This window comes from Thermobia domestica, chromosome 8, assembly GCF_964235325.1.
Source record: "Thermobia domestica chromosome 8, izTheDome1.hap1.1, whole genome shotgun sequence".
Lineage (NCBI taxonomy): Eukaryota > Metazoa > Arthropoda > Insecta > Zygentoma > Lepismatidae > Thermobia > Thermobia domestica.
In genome coordinates, this window is record NC_137461.1 from 245,750,925 (window position 1) to 245,771,439 (window position 20,515).

General features: G+C 35.3%; 1 protein-coding gene across 1 annotated transcript; it reads left to right on the forward strand.

Moving 5' to 3' along the window:
• Positions 1-208: 208 nt before the first annotated feature.
• On the forward strand, positions 209-12,601 carry LOC145693520 (uncharacterized). Its single transcript, XM_081769588.1, has 2 exons — positions 209-957; positions 11,077-12,601. The coding sequence occupies exons 1-2, from the start codon at positions 605-607 to the stop codon at positions 12,425-12,427; spliced, it is 1,704 nt and encodes a 567-aa protein (XP_081625714.1). The 5' UTR covers positions 209-604; the 3' UTR covers positions 12,428-12,601.
• The last annotated feature ends 7,914 nt before the right edge of the window (positions 12,602-20,515 follow it).

The following is a 20,515-nucleotide window of genomic DNA, read 5'->3' on the forward strand; positions in this document are numbered from 1 at the left end:
GCATAAAAAATGTATTTAAAAATTATCTATAGGCGGATAAAACTTGTATTATCTTTCTATTTGTGTATCTATCTATCTAGCCACCTATAATATTTGACAATATCTATTACAAAAAATTTTGAAGATAATGCAAGAAAAAATGCCTTACATTATAATATTTATTAGTACTAAACGCTAACTATGTGTTTCCAACCCTGCTTAGAAGCAACATTCTGGCTCGTAGAAGGAAACAACGAAGTGTTGAAACGTGTTCTGATTTGTGTCACGGTGTCGATTGTGGTAGAACCTCTCATTCTACACTTATATACTGTATACTTTAAATCCTTTGTTAAGTAATACGTTTTTATTAATTTATTATACGATTTATACACTTAATAACTACCCAATGGTCTTTGTTCCCTGAAGCATATTACCGGAGAGGAAGAAGAAGAACCTATTATTTTCAAAAATCAAATATACAGTATTTTATTAAAATCTGATCGTTTGTTTGATTGGAAGTATTAAGTTGTTTCTGTGAACGTTCTTGTAAATAATTTCATGAACACTGGCAGAACAAAATATAAGGGAAATATAGTGCCAATTTCTTATTAAATTTGAAGTAATAATGGCTGGTGAGGCGTGTGTTAAGTTGGAATTGATGTGCAAAGGAGACATTGATTATGACTTACGTCAGGAAGATCCACTCGAGGGGAAAGGGTGGACATACGAACTAATGAATGACAACACAGAACTAATATTATCTACAACAGGAGAGCAAAAAATGGACAAGGATAGTGCTAAGTATTCTTTGGATGTGGAAATGAATGTTGATAGAGTGAAATCAAAATTTTCAGTAGAAGAAGATTCTGCATATAAAAGAAATACAGTTACGCTAAGAAAAATAGTGGTTCAAGAGACTTGCACGTCATACTCTAACGACCCCCAACATTCAACAACAAAAGAATTAAATTCAGAAAGGTAATTTTGAATTTTTCATATAGTAATTGGCTCAGATTGGTAATACAGTTAGATGGGTTTGGAAAGTTTATAGGTTAAAAGCAATACTTCACGAGAGATATTTAGGTATGGGAGATACCTGGGGCTTAAATTAATACCCTACAATTTGGAAACCATATGGCACACATATAGTAGCTGCAGGCAATACAAATTAATACTAAGATCGATACTACCCATTGAAATCTTTTGTAGTTCGTATCTTCATAAAATAATAATTACCTTATTATTGATTACATATTTCTCATCAATTCTTGTATATATTTACAATATGAGTGCTCGACTATAGTGTTTAATTTATATAAAGGATTTTGTAAAATAACAGGTCGCGAAAATGAAATTTTCCAAATTTAAACGTCAAAGGTGCTATACTAGAACAACAACAATGGTCGTTTGTGACTTAGGATTTAGCTAGAATAAGTCTAGCGTCACTTTTCTGGAAGGACATTAACAAAATACAAGATAAAAAAAGAAATTTAACGAACAGTGGATATTCATTAATTGCAGGGGTCTATTCCACTACTCATTTTATAATGTAGAGATCAATACCTACACATATCATACCGGTACTCATTTCTCTTTAAGGAAGAACGCGTTTTTTCATATATATATATATATATATATATATATATATATAAAAGAAAGCCATATTTTAGTAATCATTTCTATGGTATGGCACTTCCACTTCTTTCAACAGGTTCACTTTAGAGGCTTATTGCACGTACACGATATTAAGAATTATTGTAGGGGGCGCGGTGGCTCAGTGGTAGAGCGTTCACCTCCGGTGCTTGGGGTCCCAGGTTCGATCCCAGCCCCCGCCAAGTGAACTTTGTGGTGGACAAACACCGTGCTCCCACTGTACATAATGATCCCACTGATGTATATATATATATATATATATATATATATATATATATATATATATATATATATATATAAAACAAATTTTAAAACATTCACCACTTTGAAATTGAAAATGGCATCAGTAACCTAATAAATAAAAGGTAGGAAATAGTTTGAGACTCAAATCTAGGTCCAGTCTTTCTTTACATTACTAAAAATTGTAAGTCATTTCGCTTGTCTTATAAAATGGGAAGATTTCAAATAGTAACCCCTATGGTTAAAACCAGAATGTTCGCCATTTATACATCGAACTTCGAAACAAGTTACTCATAAATCGATTAGGAATATTTTTTTAGCTCACACCTAGGATATTCTTACCCTTTTTTAGATTGTTGAAAATAATAACTAATTGTTTCACTCATCGAGTACGGATAGCATGATTGAAAGCGAAAAATTTCTACCTTGGATCCTGACAGCGCGTAAGGGAGAGGCCAAAATTTAGAATAGCTAAAAATAGAGGCAATGGATAATTTTTGTTTCTGTTATCTACAAATATACTTCTATCCGTTGTTTTGTGCCTTATAGCAACAAATTATTTGTTTTCCTCAATTAATACGGGTAAGACAATTGCAAACTCATCTCTTAATCTGTTTACTTCATTTACTTCCGTCATGGCTTTGTTGACTCATCGCTGCTTCTGCTATCTTCCTCAATACTTATTAATAATGGCTCCATTTCTACCTGAAGATCTATCAGTATACACACTTTCTAGCTTACAAACATGTTAAAGGTTAAAAAGAAATGTACTGTAGCCTTGGCAATCATGTGTTCACCCAAGTTCTGCGATCAATTCCCCTGCCGAATGTAACAGAATGGATACTTTGTTTTCTTTCAACGAAAGTAAACAATGAAATGAGTAGGTGACGAGAGTTTTATTTGCGTCTAATCACCTCGCACTGATTAAGTCTTTATCACTTCCCTTCGGTTCGTAGGCGTCAAAATCTTACACACGCACTCACATCATATGGGTTCATAGCAATGAGACGGACGAATTTTCCTGAGTATATCTTTTGCTTTTTGTTTGAAAAAAAATATGGATATTCCTTTACGAGCAGCGGTATTACAAAAAGAAGAGGCAAAATGTTTAGCGATAATGAAATTGCAGAACTGATGAATGACTCCGACTCAGACGGTTATGGGTTAGTAATTATTAGTAATGACATTGATTATTCTGTGCTCAGTGGCGTATCCGGGAGTGAACAAGATAGTAACTCTGTTTCAAGTAAACCTGAGGCTGCGCCGGGAAATAGAAATAAAAAAAACGCGTCATCTCTATTCAAAGGCAGATTCTGATGTGATTTGGAGCGATAAAATTCAAGTAAATGCAAAACCCCAGTTTAGTGGTGTCCCGGGAATTGATCAAAATGCTGGGCTATCAATAGAGTATTCCACATTTAAAATGTTTCAGCTGTTTCTACCGATGAAGTTTTATAGTAATAAGAAAAGTTGATTTGTGTTTAACGTCCTGTTCAGCAGCGAGGCTATATGAGACGTGGACCTACTGATTAACGTGGAATCCAAACTACATGAGCTCCCGCCAGGAATAGTAGTAAAACAAATTCATCAATACGCAAAACAGTAGATTGAGAAAAAGAAAAATTACTAAAACAAAAATCTTTGTTTTGTAAATGAAAGTGTGTTACTTCAGTTAAAAACAAGGAACTTTTTACTCTAATTATTCACATATGCCTTGTACGGAGGCCAGCTTTACGCGATGTTTACAAATCAACTACGCAAGAGCTATTAGTATGTCTGTCAAGTGGTGGAAGAAGCTGCTTTTTTTTGCTGCTTGACTTATTACACATGTCAATGCTCACATACTGTACAGGAACAAAGCAGGAAAATGTATCAAACTTCGAACTTTTTATGCGAATGTAGCAGATAAACTGCTGCACTCAGCAGGCATTGAAGTACAGGGACCTTCACCCGAAAGAATTCTGGTAGCAAGGGGCCATTAGAGAGTTTCCCCCCAATATCTGCAAATTCTAACAGAGTAGGACAAAGGAGATGCAAAGTGCGTAGCATCCGCACAGTGAAAGGAAGTTTGTAATAAATATTAGCGTTTATTGCAGGGATTCAAATAACCACTCACCCGGGGCGTGTGGTTCATCGGTGCGGCCGAGTATTTAATATACGGAAGGAAATTATTTTATTATGTGATGTGGGCTAGTAACGTTTTTTTGGGCGAATAAACTTTTGTTGCTTATTTGGATCCCTGGTTTATTGCCTGATATATAAAGTTGGACTTCGCGTGGGAAAGTGCTTCGAAATATATAACACTACTCTTAGGTCTGAAAACAGATTTTCTGCGAAGTTTAAACTCAATATTACATATCAACTAAAATTGTATCATATAATAAACTTTGTGCGTGTTCTATACAGGACTTTTTGGTTTTGTATATAGAGCTCCTGTAGACTGACATCACCATTAATATTTAATTAAATATGAAAGCGATATTAAGTAAATTTTTATTGTGGTGTACTAAGATGTACTCATAAGATGTCGGCAAAGAGTTATTTATTTATTTATTTATTTATTTATTTATTTATTTATAAAGTGCCCTCTGCAGTCTAGATTAAGAATATAATTGTCAATACGAAATTATTAAGTTCACCGCGCCTTTCTTAGTAGCATAGAAAAATACACCATCTAAGCGGCAATTTCGTTCTCGAGCGCAAGTTTACATTAGGAAAGCACAATGATGGCTATGAATCCAAGGTTCTGTGAGAGAAAAAATGTAAGCTGCTTTAACAAACATTATTGTCCACTTTTATTTGATTTCTGGTACGAGGGGTAGGAAATATGTTGATGGATCCAATTGAAAGTGGAAGAGGATGAGAGTACAAGGAGCCAAGAGGGACAAGAAGGTTATGAAGCCTATGGTTTATAGTTAACTTGTGTATGAGAATTTTACTACATTTTTGCCTTTTTTAATTTGCACCTTTTCTCGATATTATATATTTCTCATACTATTTTTGATAGTATTCCGCCAAAATATGAGTTTTCTGTTATCTTGTCAGCTCTGTCTTGCATTTATAGCATTTACCATACTTCTTGCTGCCTTTATGTACAAGTCCGTACTTTGTGCATGTGGATATGAAAACGCAGAGTTATTCCATATAAAATCAGCAAGTTGCCAGTTGAATCCTTAAAAATTACAGTTAGATTTTACATGTAAAATATTAGTACCAGTTGTCGAAAAAAGCGGAAAGCTGAAATTGTTTTGGGAGTCAGTTCTGAAATTACAGAGTACCAAATTATTTATATTTTATCAACATAATATTGCATGCTTAACATTTGTACGATTAAGATTTGCAGGTGGCTCAAACCATATAGAATACTGATTTGGGTTTCGTTTTTAAGCTTATGCATCACCCACTATAAGACTTTCAAAAATCAAACAAGCAATTCGTTAATTTATACTGTTGTTTTCGCTTCAGATTATAGCTTGGACTCGCTCCGGTCTTGATCGATATCTTAAGTCTTATCTACGGTACTTGTCTCATGCCTTTTTCTCCTTTGTAATTGTCTGTTTCCTTTGCCTTCCTTTGTTGGTTAGTTATAACTCAGTAGGTTACGGTTATGTATTTTAAATGTTGCATGGTCTCTGAATTTTTAAATCAATCCCTTTCTCCCCCGTTTTCTTCTATGTTTACGTATTTTTTAATTTAAAAATTTCTCCAAATCATATACCTTACAAACATAAAAATCCGAAAAGACCTGGAGCAAATCTAGGAAACTACTTTGTCTTCTTTGTCTTCAGTTAAAAATGGTGTTATTATATGGATGAAACCTTCGTGATTAGGTTTTGGCCTCTGCATTAGGTTTTTTCTAATATCAATAGTATTCTCATTTCTTCCAGAGTCAAAATGAGATGCCGCCGGCCGGGGGACGTAACTATGAATTCACTAGCAGGGCGCACTACCTCTGACATAGGGACATTATTACGTATGATTATTTTATGTTTAACTTGCTCATCAACAGTAATATATAAAGTCATATTACAAAAAATATCTTCTCAGACCGTTTAAACGCCCGTTACACTCGATAAAACATCTACATCGAACATAAAGTGAAACCCTTGGAATTCAAGGGGACTAACTGACTTTTGCAGTAAGTTTATTTATGAGGAGGAAATGGATTTATGCCCCATACTGAAATATATAAACTATTAGAAGAACCATGACGCAAATTACTCATTGCTAGACTTTCGAGTGGACTGCGGTGTGATTCTCCTAGTTTGCATGTTAATCTGCAGAGAGTTCTTTTCTGAATATAAACACACCTTATTGGAAACGTCATGTATAACATAGATCCCTTGTATTTTTGGTCCCTCAATTGAACTGTCTGAAAGCAGTGAACTAAATGCAATTTTGAAATATATTTAACTAGATTGAGCTATGTAAATTTTCTGGACGTGCGCATTTTTGGAGACTGTGGTTGATAAACACACTTTATTGATTCACGCCTTAAATAGATATATATATGTATAGATATATAATATCATTTAACTTTTCTTACTTTGATCTGCTTACATGACATGAAACAAGGAGATTTTTACCTTACATCGGAAATATTTTACATTCTGTACTAATATGACAGAGTTCATTAATTATGACATCTTTATTCACTTTATTTTGTATATCCATTTCATACTGCATTAACAGAATCGATTCAAGGTTGTCTAAAACGCAGCTACAGTTTTACTTGCAATCGATAAACAAGGAGAAAATATCTGTTGACCTGATTTACAAAATGTCATCTAAACTTAAATAATTTTTAGAAATACCAAATCGAATAATGAATCTATTTCTCTTCTACCTAATCTTCAATTAAAAGTAATTGTCACAAGTCCAGGGTATCTATTTATATCCTTTTCCAGAAGGACAATTTTTCAAAAAGAATTTAAGAAAAGAAAGAAAAAAAACTTTTTTCCTATTCTAGTATGATCTACTTATCCTCGTAAATAATATTTTTTTTCTTTAAACTAGTTGCTTTCGGAAAAATTATCTTGCACTATTGTGCATGTTGAGCCGATATTGCATATATTCGTGATTCTATTACCTGACCAGGACAGCTGTGCGGTTTTCGGAGGATGGCGCTGCTGTTGTGTTTACATCAGTTTGTAGGCAAGCGCGGTGGGACAGGAGAGCGGAGGGTTTCACTCTGCAGTGTATCCAACGGTTTTTAAAAGTTGCAGTTTTGGATGTTATGCATAGCCTAATCTATTTTCACTTAATAAAGAACGCCGTAAGTTATGTGATTGTAGTGAAACATTCCTGCAATTATGCAGATGTCTTGTTAATAGTGATACATGAATGGAAATTACTAATTTAAGAACATCATAGTACAATTGACAATTCAGTGAGCTTCTACCATGTATTAAGCAGATTGTATAAAAATTGATTACGTTTTATTCGATGTCATTATAAAACAAGAGCAGCCTGTAAAACGCTGCTCCCTACTTTGCTCGCAAGTTAATATGGAGGGTGTATTTTTGTTGTAGTTTTTTTTTTTTTTTTTTTTTTTTTTTTTTTTTTTTTTTGCTTGTTACTTAAGATGTTCTGCAAATAACTTCAATAACTTTTGAAACTGTTTGTCTTAACTTGAGCTAGGGGCGGATCCAGGCTGAATGTTTTGGGGGCGGTCGTTCAAAGTTAAATCAATGTAAGAGTGTATTGCAAAAAAAGTAAAACAATTTTAGAAAACGAGAAGTAGAAATTGTATACAATTTCTAGAACAGAAATGGCCACCTGCGATTTCGAAGGTGGACATTTTTTTGAGCAAGAACGTCAATTTAAGTAATTTCTTGCAATTTATTGCTTTATTTGACTTCTGCAACGTAAAAAAAAAAAGACAGGTTTACCTATTTTAGGTTACATTTGCGTTATTTTACATTTATAATACAAAGGTGAAAATTCTTAGGTTTTATTTTTAAAATAAAAAATACCCTATTCCGATTGGAAAATCGCTCCGCCCCCTGGATCTGACCCTGGACTTGAGCAAATGCGTGAAGTAGTTTATTACGAATAGGACAAAAGGAACTGATATATTGATTACAAGTAATCTGGTTAGAAACACTGCTGCTTGCATTTTAGTTCAAAACCGGTCGCCCGCACTCGTTCGCTGGTCAGGTAATATCTATCTGCACAATTGTGTACGTCTATTGAAAGGGTTGAATATTTTAATTAGCACGCAGGATAAGATTGCTAATTTTGAATAACTTACTTAGCGTGAGATGAATGAAAAAAGTTTACGTCACGATATGTATAATTATCATTTACGATAATAAAACATCACATATTTTTACACAAACAATGAAATCGATTTATCTACGATAGGCGGATCACATCACTTGCGTCAGTAGTACGCATGGGAACTGTGCAATTTATGTAAAGTTTGGTATATCAAAGAGGATAAGATAATTTAATACAATACGACACTCTAAGAATGAGTGATAATAATCCAAGTTGATATGGTTTAGTGCAGAATGATATCCAGTTGAGAAGTTAAATTTGTGACCTGTGGGATTTCCGGTTTTGTTATTCACTAGGTAAATGAGTTTCGTATATTCCTGAACGTATACTAAAGTTTAAGGTGCAGTATATATATATGTTTTATTTTCTTGACCTTTTAACATTTGCTGCTCAAAGTACACAGTGAAAATTGCTATAAAACCTTCAAATGAAGATACGTTTGTTGCAAATAATTGCACCAGGGTGCGACCTCTGCAACAAAATGGGCATAAAACCAATCCTTAACTTCAATTTTGAAATTTCATAGATCATTCAGTAATTACATTCTGGGGCAAACTTATGCTTATTGTCTGTGTTTCAGGTTTCGTGTAGGATCTCGATCTTAATTTTTACATCAATGAGATGTCGAGCAGTTTCGGGACGCATTTCTGCAAAGAAAATGGTCTTTCACTAAAATATTATAAATAAAACGTACCCTTTCTTCCTAATGCGTTGGTAAAGTCGGCAAAAGGTTTTCTTAAAACTATTTTAAAAGGTTTTTTTTTTCTTTGTAGTTTTACATTGTAAGGATTTATAAATGGCCAGTGTTCATGACAAGATTAGGAACTTAGTGTCATGTATTTTTTTTTCGTCAAGTTTAAAGAAGGTATATTATGTATAACGTCATTAAAACTACGTAGACATACTTAATGTAGTAACGCGGAAATGAATCTGGTAATATTAATGTGAATTACTGAGGAAGAGACGGTGATTCCATGATGTTTTTTCGCAAGAAGTAGAATGCTCCATATAAGTAAAAAAGCACGTCCAGAAAGGATAAAAGCGTTATTTGAAAGACAAACGATGAAACTACTTTGTTCTCTGTAAATAATTTTTAAATCTATACTACAAACTTTCTTGTTGTTTTTGATGTGGCACGTGTTAACATATCTAAAGAAGTCCATAAATTGATTTGAAGTTATATGGAGTTTACAGCTTAATTTATAAACATCCTTTTGAAAACCTAGTTTTCTTAAGACTTCTTTTATGCTAGCAAAATTGTGATGACTTAACTACATCAGACAATGCATGATTTTTTACACTACATATTAATTTTATATCATATGGTAAAGTTATATATTAAGAAATCTAAGGAAATTGCCCGGTTTCATCCCTTAAGGCGTAGACTACTTGCTAACTGATACTGAGTAAATATTTTGTATGTGAAATTTCACCTTCCTAACCTAATCCACTTGTCAGATAGTCTGCTTTTAGCGTAAGTTTTAAATCTTACTTGTAGGATCTTCCCTCTCATGACAGTAAGAAAAAAAAAAAAAAAATATAGCTCAGATACAGGTTTGACTAACTGCCGTGTAAAATTTGATTTCAATCGATTCACCTATTTCCTTAACTAATGTCAGATTTGCTGAATATCAAGTTCAGAATCGCCCTCTGGAAAGTTGTTTTGTGCAAAACACTGGTGCACGTAACAGTTTTTAAAAGTAAAAAAAGTAGTGTGCAACTGTCCGCTCTTTAAGGAAAAAGATCCGTCAGATTATCATTTTTGACGTACAAATATAATCTCCTTCCCGGCCTTATGATACTCATTTCAATGAATGTAACACGATCGAATGCCACTTAAATGTAGACAATCGACATATATAATTTATTTCAAGCAGTTCAGTTTCCTGTTTTTATAATCTCACGCATAAAATATTTCTTCCATTTTTTTTTCATCATTTATCTTCACACACCCTTTTTCCTTTAACGCAGAAAACAATAATTGGTAAAGTGTTTCACGATGTTAATAAAAGTCAAGGGCATTGTTTGCAAAACAAAAACCTGTAATAGGAGGATTCCAAACCCAGTGTAGCATTTTGATTTCTCCGAATAGCATTACACTAGGTTATTAGAAATTTAAATGGTATGTCCTGAGCACAAACGTGCAAGCACTAGTAATAATATAAGTGTGACGAAGATGCTAATGCTTGTTCATATTACTTTAACATAGAGTTCTATTATCTTAATATCATCCATATCAAAAAAAGTAAATAAATAAATAAAATGAAATAAAATAAAAAGTAAAAATTACAAGATATTGAAAGCTCAACACATCTGAAATATATTTATATAATAAGAGGGCATAAATGTGTATCAGATGTAACCACGAAGTATATATCAATAGACGGAAAGATTGTAGACCTATTAAAATTTACTCTCTCAAAGTATGAGATTATATTAAAAGCACACAGAAATTGATATACGGATTCATCTTACGTATTTTGTGCAAAACTTCAAAAGTTGTTATACCCTTAATTTATTTCATTGTCATAATGATAGCAGTTTCCTGTAGCTGCAGTTGCAATAAGTTATTGCGATTTTTACATTTTCTGACACAAAAATTAAGGATATATAAATATTTTTAGTGACAACGAATTTCTGGTCAATGTTGGTGTGTACTTCAGTACTCTGAGTACTCTGATATCGTATATTTAAAGGAATTCAAAATTTGAAATACTAAAGCAAAATATATCATCCTATTTTGAGAATGGAGAGATATGGGAAGTCCTCGATGCCTCTCGGTACCATAGTTCTACAAGATTTCATGTACTAGATAAAAATAAACGTAATTCTATCATAAATTATAACGAATGATTTTATATCTTTGTTGTTACTTATTAATTACTTCAATACATATTTCCTTGTTTATTTAATTTGTTACAGGCGAACTATCATAGGCGCTCTTCAAAGAAAAGCGAATATGGTTAATATATCAAAGGAAACAATTTCTTATTCAGATGAGAAATCTTATATTTCGAAGCAATTTGGCAGAGAATTAAATCGGTCACGTTTGTCAAGGCATTTGCTAGACAAAGACCACAAATGCCAAGAGTGTGGAAAAGAATTTAAAAAACGTTCACATCTGGCTACACACATGTATAACCACACAGGAGAGAAACCTTACATGTGCCAAGAGTGTGGAAACAGATTCACTCAACGTTCAAATTTGGGTAGACACATGTTACTCCACACTGGAGAGAAACCGTACACGTGCCAAGAGTGTGGAAAGGGATTTACCCAACGATCACATATGTTTACACACATGTTAGTTCATACAGGGGAAATGCCTTACACATGCCAAGAGTGTGGAAAGAGATTCACTCAACGTTCAAATTTGGGTAGACACAGGTTACTCCACACTGGACAAAAAGATCATACATGCCAACATTGTGGAAAGGGGTTTATTGGGCATTCGGGTTTGGCTACACACATGTTGATCCACACAGGCGAAAAACTTTATACATGCCAGGAATGTGGAAAGGAATTTAGAGAACGTTCAGTCTTGTCTAGGCACATGTTAATCCACACTGGACAAAAATATTGTACATGCGAACATTGTGGAAAGGGGTTTATTGGGCGTTCGGGTTTGGCTACACACATGTTGATCCACACAGGCGAAAAACCTTATACATGCCAAGAATGTGGAAAGGGATTTAGAGAACGTTCAGTCTTGTCTAGGCACATGTTAATCCACACTGGACAAAAATATCGTACATGCGAACATTGTGGAAAGGGGTTTGTTGGGCGTTCGGGTTTGGCTACACACATGTTGATCCACACAGGCGAAAAACCTTATACATGCCAAGAATGTGGAAAGGAATTTAGAGAACGTTCAGTCTTGTCTAGGCACATGTTAATCCACACTGGACAAAAAGATCATACATGCGAACATTGTGGAAAGGGGTTTATTGGGCGTTCGGGTTTGGCTACACACATGTTGGTCCACACAGGCGAAAAACCTTATACATGCGAACATTGTGGAAAGGGGTTTATTGGGCGTTCGGGTTTGGCTACACACATGTTGATCCACACAGGCGAAAAACCTTATACATGCCAAGAATGTGGAAAGGAATTTAGAGAACGTTCAGTCTTGTCTAGGCACATGTTAATCCACACTGGACAAAAAGATCGTACATGCGAACATTGTGGAAAGGGGTTTATTAGGCGTTCGGGTTTGGCTAAACACATGTTGATCCACACAGGCGAAAAACCTTATACATGCCAAGAATGTTGAAGGAGATTTAGAGAACGTTCAGTCTTGTCTAGGCACATGTTACTGCACACAGGAATAAGGGGTTACAGCTGCGAAGAGTGCGGCAAGCGATTTAGTCAACGTTCACAATTGGCTGGACACATGTTAGTCCACAAGGAAGAAAAACCTTACACATGTCAAGAGTGTGGACGGGGATTTACTCAACGTTCAAAATTGGGTGGACACATTTTAGTCCACTCAGGAGAAAAACCTTATGCGTGCCAAGAGTGTTGAAAGGGATTTAGACAAAGTTCAAGATTGCCTAAACACGTTACTACACAATTACTAGACGTTCACAATTGGGTAGACACATGTTAGTCCACACAGGAGAGAAAGATCATACATGCGAACATCGTGGGAAGGGGTTTAATCGGCGTTCGAGTTTGGCTATACACATGTAGATCCACACGGGCGAAAAACCTTACAGATTCCAAGAGTGTGGAAAGGGAGTTAGACAACGTTCAAGCTTGTCTGCACACATATTACCACACAATGGAGAAAGGGCTTACACATGAAAAGAGTGTGGCAAGGGATTTAGAGAACGCTCACAATTGGGTACACACACGTTAGTCCACACAGGCAAAAAGACCTTGCAGATGCCAAGAGTGTAGAGAGGGAATTAGACAACGTTCAAGCTTGTTTACACACAGGCGAAAGGGCTTACACATGCGAAGAGTGTGGCAAGGGATTTACTCAACGTTCACAATTGGGTAGACATTTTAGTCCACACTGGAGAAAAGCCTTACACATGCCTAGAGTGCGGAAAGGGATTTAGAGAACGTTCAAGCTCGTCGCGACACATGTTACTGCACACAGAAGGAAAATCCTACACATGTAATGAGTGTGGAAAGGGGTTTACGTTCATATTTGTCTAGATGCATGTTAGTCCATAGAGCAGAAAAACCTTTCATATGAATTGTATGTGGAAAAGGATTTAGTGTAGGTTCAAGTTTATCTGAACACATCTTACTCAAAACAGGAGAAATACCTCACACATGCGATAAGTGTGGAAAGCAATTTAGTTTACGTTCAATATTGTCTAAACACATGTCAGTCTACGCACGAGAAAAATCTCACACATGCGAACATTGTAGAAAGGGGTTTATTGGGTGTTCGGATTTTGCTAGACACTTGTAGATCCATACAGGAGAAGAGCCTTACACGAGTGAAGAGTGTGGAAAGAGATTCACCGAACGTTCAAATTGGGGTAAACTCACCGTAGTCCACACAGGTGAAAAGCCTTACACATGTGAAGAGTATGAAAGAGGGTATGAGCTATTTTCAATATTGTCTACGCACATGCTAGTCCAAACAGGAGAAAAGTCTTAAACTTGCGAAGAGTGTAGCTAGGGATTTATTCAACGTGCACAATTGGGTAGACACATGTTAGTTCACGGAGAGAAAAATTACACATGCCAAGTCTAGGAAAAGTGGTTTAGAGAATATTCAAATTTTTCTAAACACATGTTAGTCTACACAGGAGAGAAACCTTACACATTCAATGAGTGTGGACAGGGATTAAGTGTACGTTCAAAATTGTCTACACACAATGGGGAAAACTCACACTTACCAGGAATGTGGATAGGCATTTAGGGTACGTTTAAATTTGTCTACACACATTAATCCACACAGAAGAAAAAGTCACACAGGCATACATTGCTCAAACGGATTTAGACGGCGTTCACTTTTGACAGATCAAATATTAGTACATACAGGAAAAATACCTTACACGTTCGAAGAGTGTAAAAAGGGATTTATTTAACGTTGATAATTGGAGAAACATGATGATGCACACAGGGGAGAAACCTCACAATTACAAGAATGTGAAAAGAGAATGAATATTTTTCATGTTTGTCAAGAACGTCCCTCTTGTCAAGATTCTAAAAAGCGATTTAGTGGACGTTTAAATTTAGCAATGGCTGTTAATACACAAAAAAAGAGAAACTTCCGCATACCAAGAGCGGAAAGGAGTTTACTGTACGTTTAAATATGTCAACACATTTGTGAATCCACAAACGAGAAAAATCTTGCACATGCCGAAAGTATAGAAACGGGTTTTCTTTACGTACGAATTTGGTTAGAAGTATCCACTCCGGGAAAATCCTCACGAATGGCAAAGTTGTGGGATGGGGTTTAGTGTACGTTTAGGTTTCGCCAGACAATCCACGTAAAAGAAAGGACTCAAAATTGCGAGAGATGTTTCAAAAGATATAATCCACGTTTGCTCCTTCTACACCCATTTTATACAGAAAACCCCACATACGGGAGGAGCGTAGAATGGAAATTTTTCAAATTTCACACGAAATCACAATTCAAACCATAGGTGAATAAACCAGTCAAGCGAGGCGTGCAAAGATGGGATTATTTTGATTTGAAATTTAACAATACATGTTACTGCACCTAGGCGCAAGAAGTTTAACGTACAAATAATGTGGAATGGGATATGATTCCAAAATGCGGATAACCGCGAGTGATAACCAAAATGCGGAACATCATAGTTGTCAAAAGTGTGCGATATAATTTGCTCAAAATTCCGTTGCTTACAGCAAGTGTTAAAGATGAAGAAGTTTCTGCTTTGCAAAAGCGTGACAAGGTATTTCTCGAATTTCACAAATTTGAGAGATGGTAATGTAATACAGTAATAATAATAATATCAAACACAATAATAATATAATATCGCAAGTGATTGCTAGAAATGTTGAAAACACCTGGCGAAAGTTTATCAAGTAAAATGACATGGTAGTGCAAAGTTATATGCTACTGGAGAACGAAGTTAGTCTATTAGTGTATACGACATTTCGTTCTATAGTTCAGAAAACCTGTAGAACAAACAACGTTGATCTATTGAATATTTAGGTCGTACTATATAAAAAGAATGTTTTACGTGTTTGCCTGAAGGTGATTCGGAAATAAAATCCTGAGGGTAGCGTTTTGGACCAGAGTTCGCCACGTGTGAGTTTATATAAATATTTGAGGTCACTGATTTTGTGACGAGTGTTACAAAGTTGTGTGTTTATTGTCCGTATATTACGTGCTTTGTCATGCTCGTGTGCGAGACTCACTAAGGCGTACTATTGCAAGGAACAAATATGGAACATAGTTAATCTGGGTTTGGTTTTTTGCAACTACCATTCTCCAGATAAACGAACAATATTTTAAGTTTTTTGTTTGAAATTATTGTCTTGTAGGAAGATGCTAAGTATTAGCTGTCCCGTATTTTTCTTAATCTGTACAGAAGTCCTTTAAGACGTATTGTGTGCTTGGTGAAAGTGTAACTTCTGTGAAAGTTAATTTTGTGTCATAAGAAACTCCGAAATCCTTAAGAATATTGATTCACGTGATAGACAAAAAATTTTTGTGGTATGAAGTATGTACTTTTTTTTTAACGGAAAATGTTATGGATTTGCTCTTACTGCGATTAACTTTTACGGGCCATGTGTTAAAGCAGAAGGAATTATAATCTATTGCGGTTTGAAGTAGCTCGGAGACTTCCATTCACTACACTCATCTCAAGACTGCAATGTTCTGTAAATAAAAGGATTCTGCTGATATTTGAGTTGATCCAACTAGTGAAGTCATTCATGTACAATATGAAAAAGAATTCTCCGAGTGCGCTTCCCTGTGTTACAGCGGATGTTACAAGTAGGGGGATACAAATCAATGCTAGCAAATCGGACTCTGTGGGTGCGACCTCATAAGTAGCTACTCAACAAAGATGTGTCGCCCAAGAGCACAGAATCTTTTGAAGATTTTGTAAGTTTTATAAGTATGGTTAATGGAATCTAATGCACAAGAAAAATCGAAATAGGTGGCGTCAAGTTGTGCAATGGTGGAAACACTATACACAACTTAATTAAGCATATTAATGAGGTTAGTGAGGCAAGAGAGACATGAAACCATGTTCGTGTGTGACAATATAGGGAAAGGTGAATTTGAAAAGTCTCTTTGATAATTTTGTGGCAGAATTTGAGCAAAGCGAGATATTGCTTTAGGATGACACATGGTCGTTCTGTCCAGATTCATAAATGGGAGAGACACGTGCTCTTTCCAGGAAAAGGGAAAACAGCCTTCCCTGAAGCATCTATTGAAAATGAGAGAAGGTGGAAAATAAATAATAGATGTTCTAGAACATAGAAAGTCTTAGCTTATATTTTCCGGGCTATAGGCTCTCTGAGGCCGGAGAGAAAATGGGAGAAATTCACGGTCTTGAAGAGTTATAGATAAACGAGATCACGTGGAATAGTAAACGGATTAAACAGGAGGTACGTTGCTTATCCAATTGAAAATTTGATTCAAAAGTGTTCATTAATATTTTCGGTTCTTTCCTCATCTGTCTTTGATACATCATTGTACATCACAAGAAGTATGCTAAAGGCTTTATACCTGTATCTGATAAATGACAAAATTTGAGATAATTTTTCGAAATATAGTTTAGCTATTTGTCTCTGAATGTTTTTTTTTTGTGTGTGTGTGTGTGTGTGTGCGTGTGATGTTCTATATCAGAAAATTATATATATGTATAAATGCACGCCAGAGTTCGTGTTTCGAATCTCTTTGCCGTGCCATTTTGGAAAGTACGTTGATTTTGCTCTTGTTACGGTAGAATATGTATTACAGTTGCATAAACAATATCGGCGAAGGAATCCAGCGCCTCGACTATTGTTCCTTCTAGTGAAAGTGTCCACGGTGTACTATAGTACTTTCAAAATTTCACCCCAAGGGGCCATCCTCCAGCCAGATAGAAGCTTTCTTTTTGAGTTAGGTTGTTTCTGTTAGGGATGGGAGTATGATTGGGAACGCGGAAGGTCACTTCTAAAAACTCGTGATCTGAGAGATGCAACTTTTTTTATGAGATCACACATCCTGTAAGAAAGTGGAGATGACCAAATCTAAGCTGATATTTTTACGCGGGTTATGCATATTGTAGTATCCCAAATCGAGTCCTTGAATAGAACATTCGACAAAAAGGTTTCTTTTGTGTCTGATGCTAGCCCATGTTTACTGTCGATGTATTCTAAGTCCAAGTTATAGTCACCAAAATGAACAATATTTTCACCTTGTAACGGCTTCTGGAAGTGGTTCGTGGAATGTTCAAGTAAACTTCAAGAAGTGGTTCTATGTGGTTTGCAGAAACACGTGACCAAATTTGAGTTTTGGAGAGACCGTTGTGAGTTCTGCTACCCCATTTAATTTAATGCATACTAACAATTCGCCTCCCTGGTCTTGTGGTCGTTTCTCTATAAAGACAATTGTTTGATAGGTCGAAGAAAAAGTCGGACAGGTAACTTCAGCAGAACGTGCAGAACAAGTGACAGTGCTATGTACCGTCAATGCAATTAGGAATAGCACTCCTCCAGATTTGTATATTCGAGAATACGGTATAAGGATTTCTTCCTGAACAGAATACCATCTAATAGCTTGGCACTAGCTAGTCTTACTGGATGGATGGTTGCTGAGATATTTATTTGCTTACAGCACAATATCCAGATTTCAAAATATTCGAAAGAATATCCAATCATATTGCTCCTCGACAACCACGAAAGCCACGTAAATATCACTGTGATAAAGAAGGCTTATCGAGGTTGCATGTTTATGCATATTTTCCCCCGCATTGGTGTCAAAAACTGCAACTCGTGGAAGTATCGGTTTATAGGTCTCTGAAGTCCCACTACAATTGGCTGTTCAATGACTGGCTGGTTTATAATCCAGCAACACTATTTCTCCTTATTCTATTGGTGAACTTGTAGGGTTAGTATATCCTTGTACTATAACACTTCAGAACATCGTGTCTAGATTTGAAAAGACTGGAACCTACACTTTCAACAATCCTCATTTTACAGAGGAGGAATACCTGTTTTCTTCAATGAGAGACTGTCCAAACCCCTCGTTGAACAGAAACACACCGTTTCACCAGCGTAATTTATAAATAGTCTTACCACACAATGTTGCACGCACACCGCAGGATATGCACCATTGTTCATCAGAGCTTCTTCCTCAAGGCTCCGGTACGTCATCAGTTATCCAAGAATCTTCTTCTGTTATATTCTGCAGCCTTATCTTGCACTACGTTAGTAATCCATCAGAATATCCGTCCTTATCCGAAGGCTTCCTGCTCCCCTTAATAGAACCAACCGTTGGAAAAAAGAGTAGTGGTTGAACAAGAATACTAACAGCAACGCAAGGAAAAATGAAACCAAAAGAGAAAGCCTTTGCAAAGGAAAAGCGAAAGAAATGTCGGTATAAAAATTCATTTCCAACAAGTAATGGACAGGTTGATACAAACGTAGAGTAGCCAATCGAAGGCATAGTGCTTCCTCTCGAGGACAATGATTTGATATATGCATTAGTAGTTCTGTTAGTGATGTTGGTCTGTCCATGAACGAAATAGGATGGGAAAATACTGATGTTAATGTTCAAAGCGGTGATATTATAATTCATAAATTTTACATCAAAAAGTGTGTAGTGTATGATGTAGGAATTGTCTAAAATATTTAGAGCAATGGATGCGAAGTGAAATTTATGCGTAAATGTGTCGGATGTCGTAAGTTTGTTTGCTCTGTACAAAATATACTAGTTTTCCTGAGTTGCAAGGTATCGTGCTGAAATTACTTTCTTCTGTCATGAGTAAGGAAAGAGTACTAATGCAGTCTTCGTATTAGTTTCATCTTCTCTGCGTATAATATGTATTAACCAGTAACCTCTAGAATTGAGGTTGTTCATGTCTTGTAATTCAATTTGCTTTCATATTCGCTATTAACTGTCCCAGAATAGTAGAACTGGACTACGATAACGTTATGTATTGTTTGTTTGCTTATTTTCTTTTCGTTTCAATTCTAGTTTCCTGCTTTAACCTTATTTTTTCGAGTTAATAAAAAAGCGAAAATACTGCCGCACAGGAAAGTGATTAGATGCCTGTTCACGTTTATTCTCAGAACTATTTTTTTTATTCTCAAACTTAAATATTTAGTAGGATGATAGTGTAGTACACAATGTTCTTAATCACATTTAGTATAGAAATATAATGTATTTCTTTCCACTATGTATTATTTCTGAACATCATATCTGGCCGTCCCACTCCTTGGTGTCTACAGGAGTGGGACAATTCGGGAAGTGAATATCCTCATTATAGTTCAACTTAAAACACAGTTTATATATATATATATATATATATATATATATATATAATATCAGACCAGACTATCAAACGAAGTTAAAATCGTGTTTCTCTTATTGATACGTGAAAAAATATTTTCTTAAAAAGTGTCCCATTCTTGCGTGTTCTCCCGTATAGCATTTTAAGAACTGTTTTCATTAGTTTCTTTGTTAACTTATTTTAAAATACGTCAGGTTTGGATTGCCGCTTGGCACAGAATACAAACCAGAAATATTAAGAACATTTCGCCAAAACTGATTTCGTGAGTAAGTCTTTGCAAGAAACAAAGGACGTGTGCCGCTAGTTAAAGAGAAAAGTAAACTTGCATAATAGATACCCAGTACTGATGTTTTTCGGGATTACGCTTATGACAATCACTCTTGTGACACCAGTGATTTAGAATGTGTATTGAAGTCATCCTATTTGCAATATTATGACAACATAGATGAGGATTCAAGGAGCTATATGGCTGGTTATGCAGCTCATTGTGTTAGAAAAAAGTGACGTGAGGAATGTATACGTTTAGTGGTGGTTGGTAAAGGAAATAATGTAGATAATCCTTATTTTGATTACTTTCAAAGAGAGAGGCTTTGCAAGAGATGAAATAAAATTTATTATGTTTCACATATATGCTATTTTCCACTATATTGTAAATAGCGAAGAATTACTAACAACGTTTGTACAACAAACTTCCCAAAGAGTGTTGGACATGCCTTGACTCTAAATGCACTTTCTTCAGACCATACATTTTATAATGATCGAACTTCTAGTTGTCAAATTTGTGGAACCAATTCTCTGTCTATTTTTACTATAGTATATAGTGTTCTGAGGTACGTACTTATAAGCTATTACACAAAGCTAAAAAGTGAAAAGTCAACATCATAAAAGAAAATTTCTTATTCTTTCTTCATAATTCA

Excerpts from the sequence above, each read along its gene's own strand:
- LOC145693520 (XM_081769588.1), top strand. The coding sequence starts at position 605 with ATGGCTGGTGAGGCGTGTGTTAAGTTGGAATTGATGTGCAAAGGAGAC. Across the intron at positions 958-11,076 it reads AAAGAATTAAATTCAGAAAG|GCGAACTATCATAGGCGCTC; the intron begins GTAATTTTGAAT and ends AATTTGTTACAG.